Here is a 17,523-nt window from a genome sequence, read left to right on the forward strand (position 1 = left end):
GCTACTTAAGCCCCACTCCTGCAGGGAGCTCAATGTGTTTGGACCAAATCGAATTTAATAGGCTCCAGCCTGCTATAAGAGCCCATATGAGCAGAGCAGCTCATAGAACCAAGATCTGTGCATCTTGGAGCAATGGCTGGAATTTATCAAAGCCAAACAATATGGGGTGGGGGAATAGTTAATTTCAGGTTTAATATATACAGCAGGTCTGATTTCCATTGAAGTCAGATGAGTTATGATGGCAGGAAGGAGGCCTATAGTTTTTTGTCTTCTGCAGAAATGTGGGAAAACATCCAAAGTATTTAGTTCTGCCTCGTGTGTGCTAGTGTGCTTCTTTCAAAACCAGGACAGCATTTTCATTCTTCATACTATTTGCAAATAGGATGAAATACTTTATTGTAATGCCTCTTTTTGATTACTTCCTTCTCATGTGTGCTGGCAGGAGTTCTCTGTGGTCTTTCTTTGCCAGTGAGAAAAATCCAGAAATAGAATATATGCTTTTAAGTGTGTTACGCTAACACCTGTATCAGTGCTAAGTATCAGACTGTTCAAGTTTTTCTATTTTTTTTTCTAAGGTAAGACCTGTTTTTCATGTATGTTTTTGTTAAAGATTGTACACAGCTGTATGTTAGTCCAGATTTGTAAAGGAGAAAGTCAACCGTTGCTCACATTGCATACTGCCTGTGAGGGAGTATTTTAACGTGGTTTTCCTGGAAATTCTGTAGCAGTTGCACGTAAAATCAATTTTTATCCTTAAATGCAAAGATCATGAAGCAGAAAATTTCGAAGTTGAGCCTCAGGTGGTTTTCTATCCTTCCTTATTCAGTCACTTCTAGAAGGTATTAGTACATTTTCTAGGCACCATTCATTGGCAAACTCAGAACCAGTGAAGGGCAGATGTTTGGTTACAGGCCAGTCTTTCACCTCTTCCCCATCCAACCGTAGGAAAACCCTCCCTTGTTTGTGCACTATTGCTTTGACTAGTTTGAGAGAGGAATAAATAAGGGATTTGCGGGGAGTGTGGAGCTCTTTGCAATGCGGATCTCCTCTCTTGTGAGCTTGAACAGACATTGCACCTCCTTGCAGTCATGCTGTAGAGCTGTTTCCTGAAGGCAGGAGTTCTTCCTGCAGCTCAAACTGTAGAATTTCTGCCTGTAGCCACCTCTCAAAAAGCCTGTGGGGAGAGCTTATGTGCATGTGTGATGGAGAAGAATGAAAGGAAGGCAGGCGGAACAGGCTGAAGATCATCAGTGCAGGGCTAGGGTATATAGGATTCGGGAGAAGACCACCTTCATTTCCTATTGCATTGCGAAGAACAACATCACCGTTTCGTCACTTAGTTAGCAGTGGGTCTTAAACCCATCAGCAAATGGCCTTTGTTGAGTTTCTTCTTCCAGCCCTGGCCTTTTGAGCCAAGTTTCAATTCTCCATCTCTCTTGCACACTTCACCTGTCTTTTTTCTCCCTCTGCTTTTGTCCTTGCTAGTCTGTCTTGGGTCTTCTGGTTTATTGTACAGGCACCAAATTGCCCTAAATTTGTCACATGTGACCTTTGTATAGAAGACAGGTAAAATATGGGTGTAATTTGAGCACCTGAATGTAAAGAGCATAAAAAAACCCAAAGTAAAAGTGAGCCAAACATAGATACGTAAGATTATTTTTGTAAAAGTGATTTCTGTGCCTTGCTGAAGTCTTGGTAAAGCTGAAAGTTGTAATAGGGTTCTCATTGTAAGGTTGCCTTTTAAAAAGGAAAAACCCTGCAGCAAAAGGCTTTCATGCTGTTTGTACAGTAGTTTACATGCTCAGTGCAGCTCTCAGTTTGTGTTCAAACACACACAATTTACACCAAGAAAGATACTGGAGTTTGTTGAAGTTTGAGGAGAGTTTACCAGCATCCACCCAATGGTGCTACACACACCCAATGTGTGTAGCACAACCTGCAGGATTTGGGCAGAGGGTGCACTGTGGTAGAGGCAGTTGGGAGGGCACCCAGAGCTGGGAAATAATGCAGACAGCAGATAGGTAGGAAAAGGTGGCTGGGAGAAATACCAGGAGTGGTCAGCTTGTGGTTAGCCCCCTGTACTCTTTTAGGGCACTTCTTACTTATAGGCTTGTTCACCTCAGTGCCCCAGACTTTGTCATCCTCATGTAATCTTGTTACATCTTTCCCTGCTTCAGTAGTTCTCAGTTCTCAGGGCTTATCCTTGGAGGGCAAAGACTTAACCAAAACGTTCCCTTTAGAGAACACTTGATTTGAGCATCTGGCTCGTGGTTTCCACTGTCAATTTCTTCACCTCTCTGTTCGATTCGCCTGTCCTTGGGAGGTCACAGATTGGACAGGTGGTTGAAGAGAGAAGTGGAGGGTTTTGGTTTTTTTAGCATTGCAAAAATATGGAAGCTGGGATACCTTGTTTGAACTAAGGCATCAGTGATGGAGGAGCTGGTAAAGCCCAGCACGCATTGAAAAATTACTTCCATATAGCTGGAAAAAAACAGAGTAAAGGAAGCTGGAATTCCTGTAACATACCAGCTTCACCTATTAACCTTCCAGCTAGTAATACAAGAATGCAAGCTTCAAGAAAGAGAAGGCACTTGATTTTAGACAGAGTTATGGAAGAAAACATCAGGGAAGAAACAAAGCTGAGAGCCATCAAAACATCTTTCCTACCACTGTAAAAGTGGAATGATTAATGTCCACAACATTTATGTTGATGTTCTGGCAGAATGTCATTTATTAAATTTTCAGGTTTAGCAAATAAAGATGCAGTTTCTACCCATTGCTTTATAGCTGCATGCTCTGACACAGGAAATCAAGGTAGAGCTGTAAAACATTGCCCTTGATGGAGTTCCATTTTGCTGCTAGCAGACTTAATTGTACTGTATATGTGAATATATGTATATAAAATGAAACAAGAACAAGATGTGATCTTATTGGGAAAGAATCCCCGCAATATCCTATAAGTTCCACTCACTTTACAGAATATTCCAGAGCCTACCAAAAAACTGTCAAAAAGCTGGAAACAGATACAGGCTGAGGGAGTCAGTTCCCAGCCTGAGGAGCAAGCTGTGTTTGCCCTGTTGGTATTATATCACATCCATACTGTATAACTACTATATCAGAGATTAAAAGAAGGTCATGCTGTATTATGAACCACTGTCTTTATTTTTAGGATTAGATAACTTTTTTTTCCCTCCCACTGATTCTCTTTATGTCCTAAGGGCAGATCCTTTCTCCTGGGTCAGGAATGTAATAAGGCAGGTTTTCCTCTCACCAGGATATTGTGTCTGTCTCACTGTGTTTAAATTGCTACAGAAAGCTCTTCTGAGCAAAATACAGTATTTTCTTTGTACAAGAGCCAATGACTGACGTATCCTTGGGGACTTCTCCATCTTTAGCATTTAAACATACAAGTTGGATATGTTTAACCTATTGATAGACAACGAAGACAACTACAGAATTTATTTCAAGAGAACAAAAGGGGAAGCAGAAAGAAAATATCTTTTTTTTTTAACTGAGGCATTGAGAACTTTTATTGTTGTTGTTGAGGCAGAGAGATGAAAAAAAAATAGACCTGTATTTTCAGCTGAAAGTAGGAGGTGAAAAGCAAAGAGTCTTCTTGAGTTGTGTCCTTTGAATTAGCATATTCCTGTTTATTAGTAGTACAGTTTCACATTTAGAGAAAAAGACTTCTCCGAGGCCATACATAAAAAATCATTTGATTTACCATGGCTCAGTTAAACAGTATTTGAGACAGAAGGATGACCCCTTATAGTAAACACAAAATGCAAAAATTCATTAATTACTATTAGTTTGAGTGCTCTTACTCTTTGTGACTTCCTTCCTTCCCCATGAAGAATGGAATGCCCCATGAGACAAGGACAGTCTCTTTCCATGTGTTGCACTGACCCCAGATCTTTACTAAATTTTTAAATATGGCTGTAAATATTTTTAAATATGACTTCTCCCAGTGGCAGCTGTGCTGGCCCAAGACAGCTGTTGACCCCAACTGTTTGTTGCAATATTTCTGAGGTTCCTTTCCGTCTGCCCTTCATATGGGAATGTTCCCTCCGAGACTGGAGTCTTCCTTTCTTACTGTTTCCCTCCTCTCTTCCACCCATTGGTTTCTGTGCTGCCCTTCTCCTGTGCCTGTCATCCCTGTCCATCTACTTACCTGGGTTGTCCCAACTTATAAATCATCGTCATTTTTCAGTTGACTTAGGCTTCTGATTGTGACCCCTCCCTTTCTTCATTAGCTGCTATTGCCAGTTCTTAAGGGATAGAAATGGGTGTCCAGAACAGCGTAATAACAAATGAGCTTCAGACATGAGTTCAGCTGGAGTGCTGAGTGAATGTATGCTCTTATAACTAAGTATTAATAGTCATGGACACGGAATTCATGTTAAATTTGTAAAACAGTGTAAGTTATATTTCTCATTTTCCACATACTTCACTCCTTTTTGAAATAACCATCTTTTTAGCTGAAACTTTATGTAGTGATTTAACCTTTCTTAATGAATAAGACATTTTAGTCACACTGGAATTACAAATATTTGTATTATATATATATATTATATTTGCATGCTTTTGTCCTGGTTCTGGCTTGGATAGAGTTAATTTTCTTCACAGTAACTGGTACATGCTATCTTTTGGATTCAGTATGAGCTTAAGGTTGATAACACACAGATATTTTAGTTGTTGCTGAGCAGTGCTTACCCGGAGTCAAGGACTATTCAGTTTCCCATGCTCTGCCAGGGAGCAGGGGCACACGAAGCTGGGAGGGTACACAGCTGGGAACCTCTGACCCGAACTGGCCAAAGGGATATTCCATACCACAGAACCTCACACTCAGTACATAAACTGGGAGAAGCTGGCTGGGATGCACTGATAGCTGCTCGGGAATGTGCTGGGCACCAGCGAACAGGTGGTGAGCAAGGGTCTTGTGCATCACTTGTTTCTGTTGGATATTATTTATCTCTCTCTTCTTGTTATCTCCCATGGAACCTCAAAATATCTGATTATGAAAAGTGGTATGCCACTAGTTTTACAGTCATTTAGGTTTACAATTGTGACCAAATCTAGGGGGAGCAGAGGGCTTAATCTGTTAATAGTAGAAAAATTTTAAAAATTGAGATTGAGTGACAAGATCAAACACTGTGAGGTGAGGAGTGCAGTGAGGAGACAGAGTATTTAGTGTATTAATTATACACAAAGGAAATTACTGTGCAGTGCTTTTAAGATGCAGCTGATCCTAACTGTTTTCAGCAAAGGTGACAAAACTGTGGAGGCACTGACTTGCTTTGGGCCAGATCAGCAAATTGTATAAATTGTCATGTTGCTAATCAACATTAGTAGAGATCTGTCACAATAGCATTTCTTGAGTCTTCCATAAAGTATGAAAGACAACCACAAGAACTGTAAAAGAATAACAATAAATGCATCCAAAGGAAAGGAAACAGGATATTGGAGACAGTTATCTGAGCTTCTCCACAGGCATGTGCCTATGCAGAAGTGCAAAGTTCTTCACATATAGCTATAGCTTCGACTTGGCTTTAGGAACTGCAACCAGCTTAAGCATTTATGCCACCATAAAGTCTTAGAGCAACTTAAGTGCTTCTTCCATCTCAGGAACTAAAAATGGCTTAAGTACTTACGCCACCCTAAGGACACGAGGTCAAAAGTGTACTATCAACTTGAGCAGCAGGGAGGAGACACTGGGCTCTTGTGGCTGTTTAGCCTTGTGCCTGCAAATGATCTGTGGTAAGGAAAGGGCAGTCAGGATCCATACCTATTTTCCATCAGATAAGAGGAAATTAAAATGCTTGCATTTTTCTAACAGAGGGTCACAGAGGCTAGAGGGAGACTCGATTGCAGTGATTGGAATGTGTCTGAAAAGTCTGCTGGGGATTTCACTCCATGCAGATGCATTTTTTTTCCTCCTCACAATGAGATTTCTTTTGTCACAAGATATTTCCTGGCTCACCAGGACCTCCTTTATATCCTTACTTCTTTACAATGCTTTTGTCTGTTCATCTTGCTATGGATCATGGAGTCAGTCTTTATCAAGATGTTAATGAGATGGTAGGGATGCCTGCCTGATGTCATCTCTCAGTTGCCTGACTACCTAAAATGGTAACAAGGAGCAGTGATGAGTCGTGTATTGCATCCCTGGGGAGCTGGGAAACATGGGTACTTGCTTAAGTGAGGCCCTGTCACTTTTCTGAATGCTGATATTCTTTTTACAATCACTCAGCTATCTCAGGAAGCTGTGTATTTCAAGAACCTCAGAAGTATGCTCACCACTCATGAACAATTGACTACTTTTAGTGGGAATCAGAGATCTAAATACTTCTATGCATGTGGGCTTTAGCTTTCCTGGATCTTAGGTCTCTGCCTCTACTGTGGCCATAGCAGAAGATACTGTTTCCTGAGATTTGTCATTAGGAGGGCTACATTCATAAGCTACGAGGTACTCAGAGGCTCTGATTATAGTCTCAAGTCTAAAACAAATGGCAGATCTGTACGTACACCTAAGTGGTGACAGGGAAGTTTGAATTCTGTTACGGCAAGTCTGGTGAGCTCAGGTGTACTTCACACTATTCTGGTCAAGAAGATTGAAGTTGTATTAGAGCAGGTGAGGAGGCTGAGAGAACCACTGAGGAGGGATGGACCAACACAGTCTTCAAAGGGGCAGCGGGGAACCTGGGAACAAAACCACAGATAGGACACAGGAACTGCTGCACCTCAAGTCAAAGCAGAGTAAGAAGGGGAATCAGGACTTGGTCATTGTAGAGAAGACCAGAAGAAACTAGTTTATTTAATCCAGCAAATGAAGACAGAGAGGACAGTGCTGTCTGCCAGTTAGTTAAGGTGGGGAAGGGAGAGAACTAAACACTCTGCAGAGAAGCAGAGCTGTTTAAGCTAAAGGATAGTGTTGGCACAAGAACAAATGAATATAAATTGCCTATGAATAAATCGAAGCTAGAAATTAGTTGCTAACCAGCAGAGGAGTGAGTTCCTAGAAGAGCTTTCCACTGGGAGCAGAGGGAGCTGATCACCAGTGTACTTAGAAGATGAAGCTTGCTCTGTTTGTGACTAGGATTATGTGTAGTGGGGTTTGCCATAGCAGGGGGATGGACCTGATGACCAAGAAACCCCCTCCTGTTTTTAACTGTATGTGGACTTAAGGACAAACCTATATTCCCTATGCAAAGCACAGAAATAAGAGTGTTCCCTGTAGGACTTGCAGGTCAAGGACAGCTAATCACCTTCCAGACTAGCTTCAGAGCTATGCAGTCTGTTACTGCCGGACACAGTCTCTGCACATTTCCTCTCTGCAGCCTGTGTGCTCCTCAACTCTCTCATGCAGCTGTGGGATGAGCTATGTTTAGCAGCCGCTCCACTGCAATGCCTCTTTGCCTTTTGCACTTTGTCTCCTATGCATCACATCCCACGGCTCTGCTGGTTTGAGGGACTTTCTGTGGTGAGGGGGGAGATTTGTGCTAAAAGATGGCTTAAACACTGCTTCTGCTTGATATTAGTAATGAGATTTAGTGGGAATATATTTAGCACCTCCTTTTAAATTTTTTAAAATACAAGGAAATAACTGTGAGAAGATAAGAGTCTGAAATTTTCATTGTATAACTGAAATTAAATCAAATTTTTGCAATGTGGATATGCATTTCACTCTGCCTCTAACTTACCACATTATACCAATACAGCATGGTCTCTTCCCCGTTTTCTCCCAGGTTACTCTAGGGTAGAGTGTTTAGGTTAGAAAGCATAATTGGGAGATTTTCCCAATGTATTCTGCTCTAGCCACCAAATAACACTTTGCTTTCAGATGCAAACTCAGTTGCAGTGACAGTCTCTTTCTGTTGTTCGTAACTTTTTCCACTGGTATAGAGAGGTTTTCCTCCTGCTGTTTGACCACTGTGAGAGCATATTTGGCCTTTGTTTATGTATCGAATAATGAGTACCAAGCAGTTAGCTAGGATATGCTTAGATTCTCCTTTCTTCTAAAAACACACTTGAAGGAGGGAAATGGAACACTATCCTGGCTCCAGTGTCATCTCACCTCATCTGCTGTAATATAAAATTACACATACAGTGGATATGGATTATATGACAACATGCATGATTTGAGGTGTTCGCTTTTTCAGTAGTATTTCTTACCATGTAAGTATTTATGCTTCTGGGATACTGTGGTTTGAGCTTCCCATTATCTCTGTTTTTTGAACTTGCCTAGTAGAGTTGACAAGCAAACTTCAGCCTTGACTTCAATTAGTTTGGTAGGGGCTTATGTTCTGGAATTGAAATCCATCTCAGAGCTTCCTCCTTCAAAACCAGGTCTTTCTTTCTGAGACCAAAATCACTATTTAGGTCAGTTCCCTCTGTTCATTTTAGGGTATTTTGGAGCTGGATGATAATAACATTTTTTAAAGAAAAGAATATGAGCCAGGAGAAACCGAGGTTTGGTAATGAGCATTGAAGTGGCATGAAAGTGACTGATATTCTGCAAATGACCCCTGTTTAGCAGCTTTTTGGAGCTGTGAGCAATGGGAAATAGCTTGTGGAATTCCAGCTTTTAATGGGGGCTCTTTTTCAGGTCAGAAATTCTTAATAAGACAGAGCTGGTGCTTCAGAGCCTTGTGTTAGCAAACCTGACACTAGGGAGTAATATCATTGGCTTTCATGCGCCTATTTACTGTAATAAGGATTACGAACGTAAGTAAAACTTGCAGGTTTGGGCCCACAAAATTAAAAGAAAAGCCTTTTCACACCCTGAAACTGCATCAAAATTCAATTTCACCAGGAAAAAAAATCCTTCTGATCTAGTCCCTGGAATGTGACATTTCATGGGTGTAATAAGGTTACAAACAGATTATAAATTGAAACCCTCTAAATCCTTATTGTACTGTACCAAAGCTTCTGCTTTGCATAATACTCTTATTCCTGACTGTTCTTTGTTTTACAAGCTCAAAACTGTTCATTCCCTCTTATAATAGAGACCAGGGAGCCAAAAACACTGTACAAAATCCAAAGGTAATTATCTGAGTCAAAGAACGTGAATGCCAGAGTTCACAAACTTCTGAACTTTTCTAATTGTTGTTGTTTGCACAAAAAGACCTCCCTCTTCCTTTAAATATGTCACAAATACTGCACATTCCTTCTGCCAAATTATAATGGTAAAAAATCCCAGTGTAGATTTAGTTTCTGGTTTGTATTTGTGTAGTTCTGCCTATGTGTCCATAGCCAATGACTGATAAGTTTTCACATCATAACTTAGGCGAGTGAGGGTGTTCGAATCTGATCCTATATGCTCAGGATTACAAATACTGTAAATTACCTTACCTGAGAGCACTGCTAGTTTCTGCAGTTGGCCTCTTGTGCTGATTTTATGTCTAGCAAGTGTCTTCCAGACCAGCCTTTCAATATTTGGGCACATTTCTAGGTTTGCTTAAGTATCACCCCTCTGCAAAAAGCAATTGAGCTTCTTACCTGAGAGCTAAATAAATTACCCATGTTAGCAGATCATGGGCTCATTTCTTCCAGGCTTCCCCTAAAGGTGAGGATCCTCAGAGGGGTTGAATGAGAATGAGATGGATTTGCAGGTGAGATCTCAGGGGCCACTTGGAGCATCAAAGCAGTGAGGAAAAACAGCACAAAGAGGGGTTTGACTGTAGAAAGAGCAGAGGGAGTAGGAAAGGATTAACAGGATAAGAGAGCAGGGCAAATGAGTATGGAGGGACACAGTTGTGAAAGACCAGAGCTTTATCGCAAGATACTTGGCAGGTGAGACAGTGGAGTGATGGAGAGAGGCAAATGATCAAGTCACCACTGTTGACCAGTTTTGTCAGCTGCTGGAGTGGGGAGGAAGTGAGGAAAGGAGTTTTATGCCCATGAGAAAGGTCAGCTGCTAAAGACTAGAGGTCTGGAGGGCAAGGAACAAGATCATTTTCAAGGACAAAAAGAAAAACCGTTCTATAAAGAATTTCTCTGAAAGAGCCTCCATGGTGCCTGAGTGTCCACACAGCAGGAGGTAAAAGGAGGTGCTGTTCTGAACTGATTGAACCAGCTTTGAGGGTTTTGTATCAAATAGAAAGCCTGTGTCGCACACTCAGTTTCATCCCTCTTGTGGCTGTGTTGGTTTAACCAAGTAATACACAGTCCATAATGTTTATGGAGAGATTTGGTCAAGAATTACTTGAATGCATTGAGTTTTGTCCTCTTACTTCTTTCTGTTTCAAGAAAAGAGTACACATTAACATCACTGTACTCTTTTGATGCCATTTCACAGCGCAGGGCATGTGTGTGCTTCTGGTACAGGCTTGTGTAGTATGAATGGATGAGAGATCTGCACTTGAAACATAAACTCCTGCACATTACAGGTTGTATTTTGTCCAGTACATCTGCTCTATTCATGCATTCTGCACCCCGTCACAACTTTTCAGAAATGACAATAAAGTTTCAGAAAAAGAAAAAGAGCTGTCATCTTTTATGGGCAATACACTTCTATTTGCCATGGCAATGGTGCATAATTATGAACATAAGTGATTTTATTTGGTTTTCTGATTGATTTCAAGACTTTAGAGAAGATTCAGATTTTCTTCTTTGTGTTCCATGAATTACTGAGATTCCGTGGGGTTGGAATTTTCTGTGAGCCCATTATGGAATAGATACAGATTTCATCCCTGTGCTGTAATCAAATATAAACTCTGGAAGGGTTTTGTCTAGTACTTTAGTGGGAGTAAGCTCATTCGCTGAGAAATGCGGCCATCTAGTGGCACAGAGAGGAAGTATGGTAGAGGGGAAGGGTTTCTCCAAGAGTCCGGGAGGATGAGTCAGGTAGTTCCTACTGGAAAAAAACTGTGGAAGTCCTGGTGTAGTTTTCGTTTTTGTTGTGTTCTGAAGCTGTGCAAAAAAAGTTTAAGCAGTCAAACCTTTTAAAAAACCAAACCAATTTTGAGGCTGACCCTGCTTCATCTGACCGGTTCTTCTCAGAAATACAGTCAGAGTGAACTAAATCCGTATTCAAATGCTCTCCTGAACTGGATCTGACTGAAAGGAGAAGAGCAAACTACTTCTATGGAAGAGTACAAGGTACAGAGCCCTGTCCTGCCTCTGGATACATTCATGTGGATGACATTGACCACAGCAAGATGGCTGTCCCTCCCTGAGACTTTCAGAGATAGACTTGGCAATGGCAAAAGCTGGCTTGATATGTGCTTTGGTGCTCAGAGCTTCTTTTCACAGTGTGTAGGAGTTTGTTTTCCCTGCCACAATCTGTACATTACCCCAGTACATTTACTGAAAGAAAATATGGGTAAAGGAGAGTGAGTTAAAATTTTGGGTGGAAACTTGGTTTAGCAGTTCTGCTGATTTTTCAGGTTGGAGGATGTGTTTTTAGAGGCCTGATTTTGAAAACCTGGTTTATGTTGAAGGGCTCTTAAGTAAGGCTTCCCTGCGCTAAGAAAACAGTACTCAATGAGTCGCTCAAGTGGAACTGTGCATAAGATTATCTAAGATTCATTTATCAACCTGTATCCCTGAGGCCCCATCCAAAGCCTCTTGATGTCAGTAGGAACAGATTCATGGGCCTTAGCAGACTTCCAGTGGTATCTATAATTTGAACCCTGTGATCACTTGGGAGTGCAGATGACCCTCTTACTCTTTCAGTGCTGCAGGGTCCTGGTTCACACCTGAGTATCCAGTGCTCTTCCAATGTAAAGTTACAGTAAGGCTGCTGCTGCTGTTACATTTCTGTTAAACTGTAATATCTTTTTTACCTGAACAGCACATCAACAATGACCATATACATGGGGAGAAGAAGGAGTTTGTGTGCCGATGGCTGGACTGTTCCCGGGAGCAGAAACCATTCAAAGCCCAATATATGCTGGTGGTCCACATGAGGAGACATACAGGGGAAAAGCCACACAAATGCACTGTGAGTAAATGGTCTGAGCTCTAGGCTTGGACAGGGGAGCTGGGGCTGTGCAGAGAACAGAGCAGTACAGGTAATGCACTCCCTGAACTCTTGTCTGTCAGGCACCTGTGGGGAAGAGACTACCATATCTGCTTCATCATCTGACAAGAACTTGAGGAGGGAGGGATTCACTGGATAATTTGGCCCACTTCCTTAAGTTTAAAGTACAAAGAAGCCCTAAAAGGCATTATGAAATAGAGTTCAGTTTACATAATTATTTAAAATCTCTTTCTCCTAAAGAGCTGGATATTATTGCTGGCCACCAGCCTCCTAATGACTTTGCAGTGGATTTCTGTCTTAGTACACAAATACTGTGCTCTCCTGCAAGAGAAGTTTTACATAATGTTGAAAGCATTTTAACTTGAGCTGTGGCGGAGTTTACCTGAGTAAATTAAAATCTGCCAAATCAAAACTACATTGGACAAGGTTATGAAGGCTTGAAAAGTTTCTAAACTTGTATAAGTCAGATTTTACCATTTCCTGCAAGTCCAGAGTTTAAAATTAATTCAGATTTATTTCTTGTATGCAGTTTGAAGGTTGTACAAAGGCCTACTCCAGACTAGAAAACTTGAAAACGCACTTGAGATCTCACACTGGAGAGAAACCGTATGTGTGCGAACACGAAGGCTGCAACAAAGCTTTCTCCAACGCATCTGACAGGGCCAAGCACCAAAACAGGACTCATTCCAATGAGGTAAGTAAGCACAGCTCCAAAATGTTAATAATAAGATTTGTCAGTGAAGAGACTTACAGTTTGGTCATAGCAATGTATTGCAGAGGACAGGCATAGAAACCCTCATCAACCTGAAAGAAATGTAAGTTCTAGATGGCTCTTAGCAGCACAATGTGTCATACAGACCTGGAGAGGCCATGGGTCATTTTTATAAGTGCCTCTGTGGGTGGTGACACCAGACGTCTGCTGGGATGCAGCTTCCCCAGCATCTCACAGCATCCTATGGGCTGCTGCACAGTCATGTTCTCCAGTGTTTGGAAAGTTGGGTTGCCCTATAAATTCTGACTTCTACCTTTTCCTTTTCTCTGGGCTCTTTCACTCTCTTTTTCCATCCTGATGGACTAGGAATGCAGTACAGGGAATTTGATCTTTCTTAAACAAACCAGCTGTGGCAGTCACAGCTGTTTCCCAAACTCTCGGTGTAACACCTCTTTAATACTGTGTGTTTCCTGTTACTGCTGGCTCCTCTTTCAGGAGTCGCACCATCTTCTTGCATTGTCCCTGTTTTATTGCCCCATTTCAGGTTACAGAAGGAGCCACATCATCTCAACATCCCATCTCAGAATTCAGTCTCTCCTCCTTGACCTGTCCCTATACTGCTTCACTTCTAGCCTAAATCTAGGAGTATTGGAAGGTCAGGACATATGATAGCAGCTATATCCATTTCCAAAAGGCTTGTATCCTTCCCTGGTTGTCTGTCAGTTCTGTCACAGGCATGCACTAGGGCTGGCAGATCTCCTGGGAGCATTCATCTTCTTCCAGTCCCCTGGTTCCCTGCAGCATCTTTTCAGTCACAAGGGAAGCAGAGAGCATTACACATTTCTGAGTTTGCCCTGTCTCTGCCCTGTGTGCTCTCAGCAGCCCAACTAACAACTGCACTGAAGACCTGCAGTGATTTTGCAAATTGTCACCAAGGTGCAAGGTGTCACCAAGGAAGCTCATCAAGTCTTACCAGTAGCTGACTGAGCTTTTTTTTCATTCACTCTGAACCAGTCTGTGCATTGCCTAGTTGATGAGTCAGATCTTCTCAAACTTAACAGTATGACCTGTACTGCCTCTGTTTTAAGATCAGAATTTTGTGTCTAACAGTAAGTCACCAAGAAATATTTTATTCTGCACATCGTTTCTGGTAGGTGCACCCACATTTCCTTCACTGTTACTTCACACTGAAACAGGCTAATCTTCTAGGGCAATGTATGCTGGTGGAGTGCCATCAATACCATGAAAAGCACAGACCAAATTTCAGCACTTGCTTGCAGTGCCATTTTGGTTGTACGTAGGTAATACAGAGAGCTTTAAAAACAGCTGACATATCTTGATATGCCTTGCACATGTAGAAGAGCGCTAAGTGACTTGTACTGCTGTAGCATCTTGCGAAAACCTGCCTCAGTAGCTCAGCATCAACTTTACATTGTTCATTTTTGCTCCTGTTCAAGTCAATGGGAGTTTTTTTTCCACTGGTGTCAGTGGAAGCAGGCTCAGGCTTAGATGGCTATGAAGAAGCTACATTTGTCAAAGGCTCCACAGTGCCATGTATAAGCAGACAGAAAACTGCTTTGAGGAACTCTGCATGAGAGTCTTTTTTATATCTTGAGGGCTAGTATGAAAAAAACTTTAAAATAGTAGTTTCTTGGAAACAATTCAGTAATAAAAGTGAGTGAACAATACTTTGCTTCCTGAGGCAATTAAAGGATTTAGGAAGTGCTCAACTCTTCTCTCTAATCCTCTCATAATACAAGAACAAAGGCTTTGTTAAATTATAACACAGTGAATTTACTTTATTCTACATTGCTTAGTGAAGTATAGAAATTCACAGACAAAGGATATGGTTTTTAATAAAAACGAGTGATCAGTTATGCTAGTAGCAGTGATAGTACTAGTGCAATATATGCTAGTAATAGTACTAGTGCATATATTGCAGCAAAGTGAAAATGCTCGTGTTACTTATCTTATACTTTGACTTCATATTGATTATCTGAAGGAGCTAGGAAAAAAATGCTTCCTCAGTAAATTCTGCCTGAACAAATGTCCCAGCATCTTTTGAAGGGGGCTGTTTGCCTCTGAATGTCGAGTAGTAGGTACTAGGCATACTAGAAGCGCTATCAATAGACAGCAATAGACAGCAAAAGACAGCAAAAGAAAATTAGTCCAGTCTTCATAAATTGCCATAGCTATGTTGACTCTTCTGTTAAGCTAAGTGAAAGCTTTGCCAGTTTGTATCAGAGAGAGACTCTGTCCTCTGTCAACTATGCAGCATTACTGGGTACCTTCTAAATCAAGGGAAATTAATGGGTTTCACTACGTGCAGTCACAATTTGATAGGACAAGGGGTAATGGTTTTAAACTAGAAGAGCATAGATTTAGACTAGATATAAATAAAAAAGAAATTTTTTACTGTGGGAGTAGTGAAACAGTGGCACTGGTTACCCTGAGAAGCTGTGGATACCTCATCCCTGTAAGTGTTCCAGGTCAGGTTTGAATGTGGCTTTGAGCAACCTGGTATAGTGCAAGGTATCCCTGCCCATGACAGGAGGGTTGGAACTAGAAGATCTCTAAGGTCCCTTCCAGCCCAAACCATTCTATGATTAGGTCACTGTAGAGACCATGAATTAGGTAACAAATTCCCTGTGAAAGTGTATAACTTTAACATCAGCTGCGCTCCAAGGAGTTTTCAGGAGTCTCACATGGAATTAAATTTAATTTAAGTGTTTTTCATGTCTTGTCAGAAACCATATGTTTGCAAGATACCAGGCTGCACAAAGCGCTACACAGACCCCAGTTCTCTCCGGAAACACGTGAAGACCGTGCATGGCCCAGAGGCACACGTCACCAAGAAGCAGCGGGGAGATATCCACCCAAGGCCTCCGCCACCAAGAGACCCAGGCAGCCACTCTCAGACCCGGTCACCAGGCCATCAGACTCAGGGTGCAATTGGTGAGCAGAAGGACCTCAGCAACACTACCTCAAAGCGTGAAGAATGCCTCCAAGTGAAAGCGGTCAAGTCAGAAAAACCAATGGTATGCAATACACCGTGCCACTCCCGTTTTTCTTCTTGCAACCAGTTAATAGTCCCTTTATGAAATGCTCAAGCCTGTAAACTCTAGCTCACAAGGCTAGGTTTTGTGAGGTTTTCTTTTTTGTTTACATTGTAAAATGTTTTGAAAGCCTAAGAAATAGCGAATAAAAAGATTACATCTAGTTTGTGCAGTATGCAGTATGTGCAGTGTTGGCAACTCTCACAATAATTGTTTCTCTTATAAAGCTCCATCTTCTGGAATAAGCATAGTATGAGAAAATCACATTTTTCATTTTTAAAAAAGCATTTTTTCCACTCTTCTGTTTACAGAAGAAAGAAGGCAAATGTGAATCTTGCAGGGTCACAGCCAGAATGAAAAAGAAAACAAACCCAAAAAAATCCAAAAGACTAAAATGATGATATTTATGATGATAATTTATGGAAAACCTGGGGAAGCAATCAGATTTTATAATCAGGGCTTGAGGTTGTTCAGTCATGGATCAAACTGAAGCAGGATAAATTGGCTTTCTTAAACAGCAGGAGGGCATTTCTGGATAACATTTGATCTCTGTTGTGATGTAACCCTTTCTGTTAATCTGATACTTAATTTAACCAAATTAACCTAATCCAAGTTTAACTAAAGTTGAATTAAGAATGTCTGCAGGTCTCCTCTGGTTTACCTTAACATATTGCACTAAACTGTTGCAAGGACCATATTCCATTTTTTTAGATGCTGTCTTAAATGTAGAAGTTTTTCCATTTGCCTGCATTTCATGTGCCTACTGCCCTCTTTACAAGTGTTAATACTCTCAAAGACAGTCACTCCATCCTCTTCTCCATCTGGGTCTACGATTCATCTGTATCCAACCCTTGGGGAGTACAAATATGAGCCCAAATTCTGCTCATACTGTTAATCACACTGCAATTCAAAATGATTACTCATTGAAATATGAGTTACTGCTATGTTATGCCTAAGGCTCATGCCCAAACTGTTCAGTATTAATCTTGAATTCAGAAACTTCCAAGGGCCCAGAGTTAACTCCTGCTTAACTCTGCCATCTTTGATGATAACTCCCTTAGATTACAAAATCCATTCCTCTTTTGCTTAGCTAGGTAAATGTCTAGCATTATTGAGGCGTGTTGCACATAGACAGTTTTAGCATGAATAAAATTAATGGGAGAGTTACTAATGCCGATAGCTTACGTATTATTAAATATTTCTCGCTGAAAATTATATTTTAAAAATAATTCTGTATTTCTTGCTTTTCATTGTGTATATGAATTAAGATATATTTTCTGGTTTTCAACTAATCCAATGTCTTTTCTGTCTAATGCTCTTAAATGTCTTATTCTAACTTCCTAAGGACAGTGGGTAATAAGGTGAGGGCATTTTAACTTTTCTGCTGTTTTTCTTATTGCAACATTATTTATGTTTTTAGTTTAGCCTTCTGCCTGTTGTTCAATCATTCCTTTATTTAGTAATGTGCAATCCATCAAGCGCATTCCCAATTGAAATGTCCTGTGAGCATTTTGCAACACTTGACATCTGAAAAATCTGGCTTATGTTGGTGAAATGTCTTCAGGAATATCTTTGTAATCTTTGTACCTTCCCTTCTAGATGAGACATCCTTTTTTTTTTTTTCTGTATTGCACATCTAGAAATGCATGTTCCCCATAATACAGCTCTTATTTCTGTACCCTACTTCACTATGATCTTGACATGTGGCTACAAGAACAGGCTTCTGACCACTGTTACTGTTCTGCCATATGGCATGGAACTATTGTCCAGAA

The 17,523-nt window shown here is 40.9% G+C and overlaps 1 protein-coding gene across 2 annotated transcripts in view; it reads left to right on the forward strand.

Annotated features, from left to right (window-relative positions):
- Positions 1-17,523, forward strand: part of GLI3 (GLI family zinc finger 3) — a 210,237-nt gene that overhangs the window by 182,882 nt on the left and 9,832 nt on the right. For both annotated transcript variants that reach the window (XM_051798690.1, XM_051798689.1), the window contains exons 11-13: positions 11,795-11,944; positions 12,513-12,677; positions 15,443-15,733. In XM_051798690.1, coding sequence (XP_051654650.1) covers positions 11,795-11,944; positions 12,513-12,677; positions 15,443-15,733 — 606 coding nt within the window. The remainder of the gene's footprint in view (positions 1-11,794; positions 11,945-12,512; positions 12,678-15,442; positions 15,734-17,523) is intronic.

This window comes from Manacus candei, unplaced genomic scaffold (genome assembly GCF_025592945.1).
Source record: "Manacus candei isolate 608988 ecotype Guabito, Panama unplaced genomic scaffold, ASM2559294v1 h1tg000049l, whole genome shotgun sequence".
In the NCBI taxonomy this organism is placed as follows: Eukaryota; Metazoa; Chordata; class Aves; order Passeriformes; family Pipridae; genus Manacus; species Manacus candei.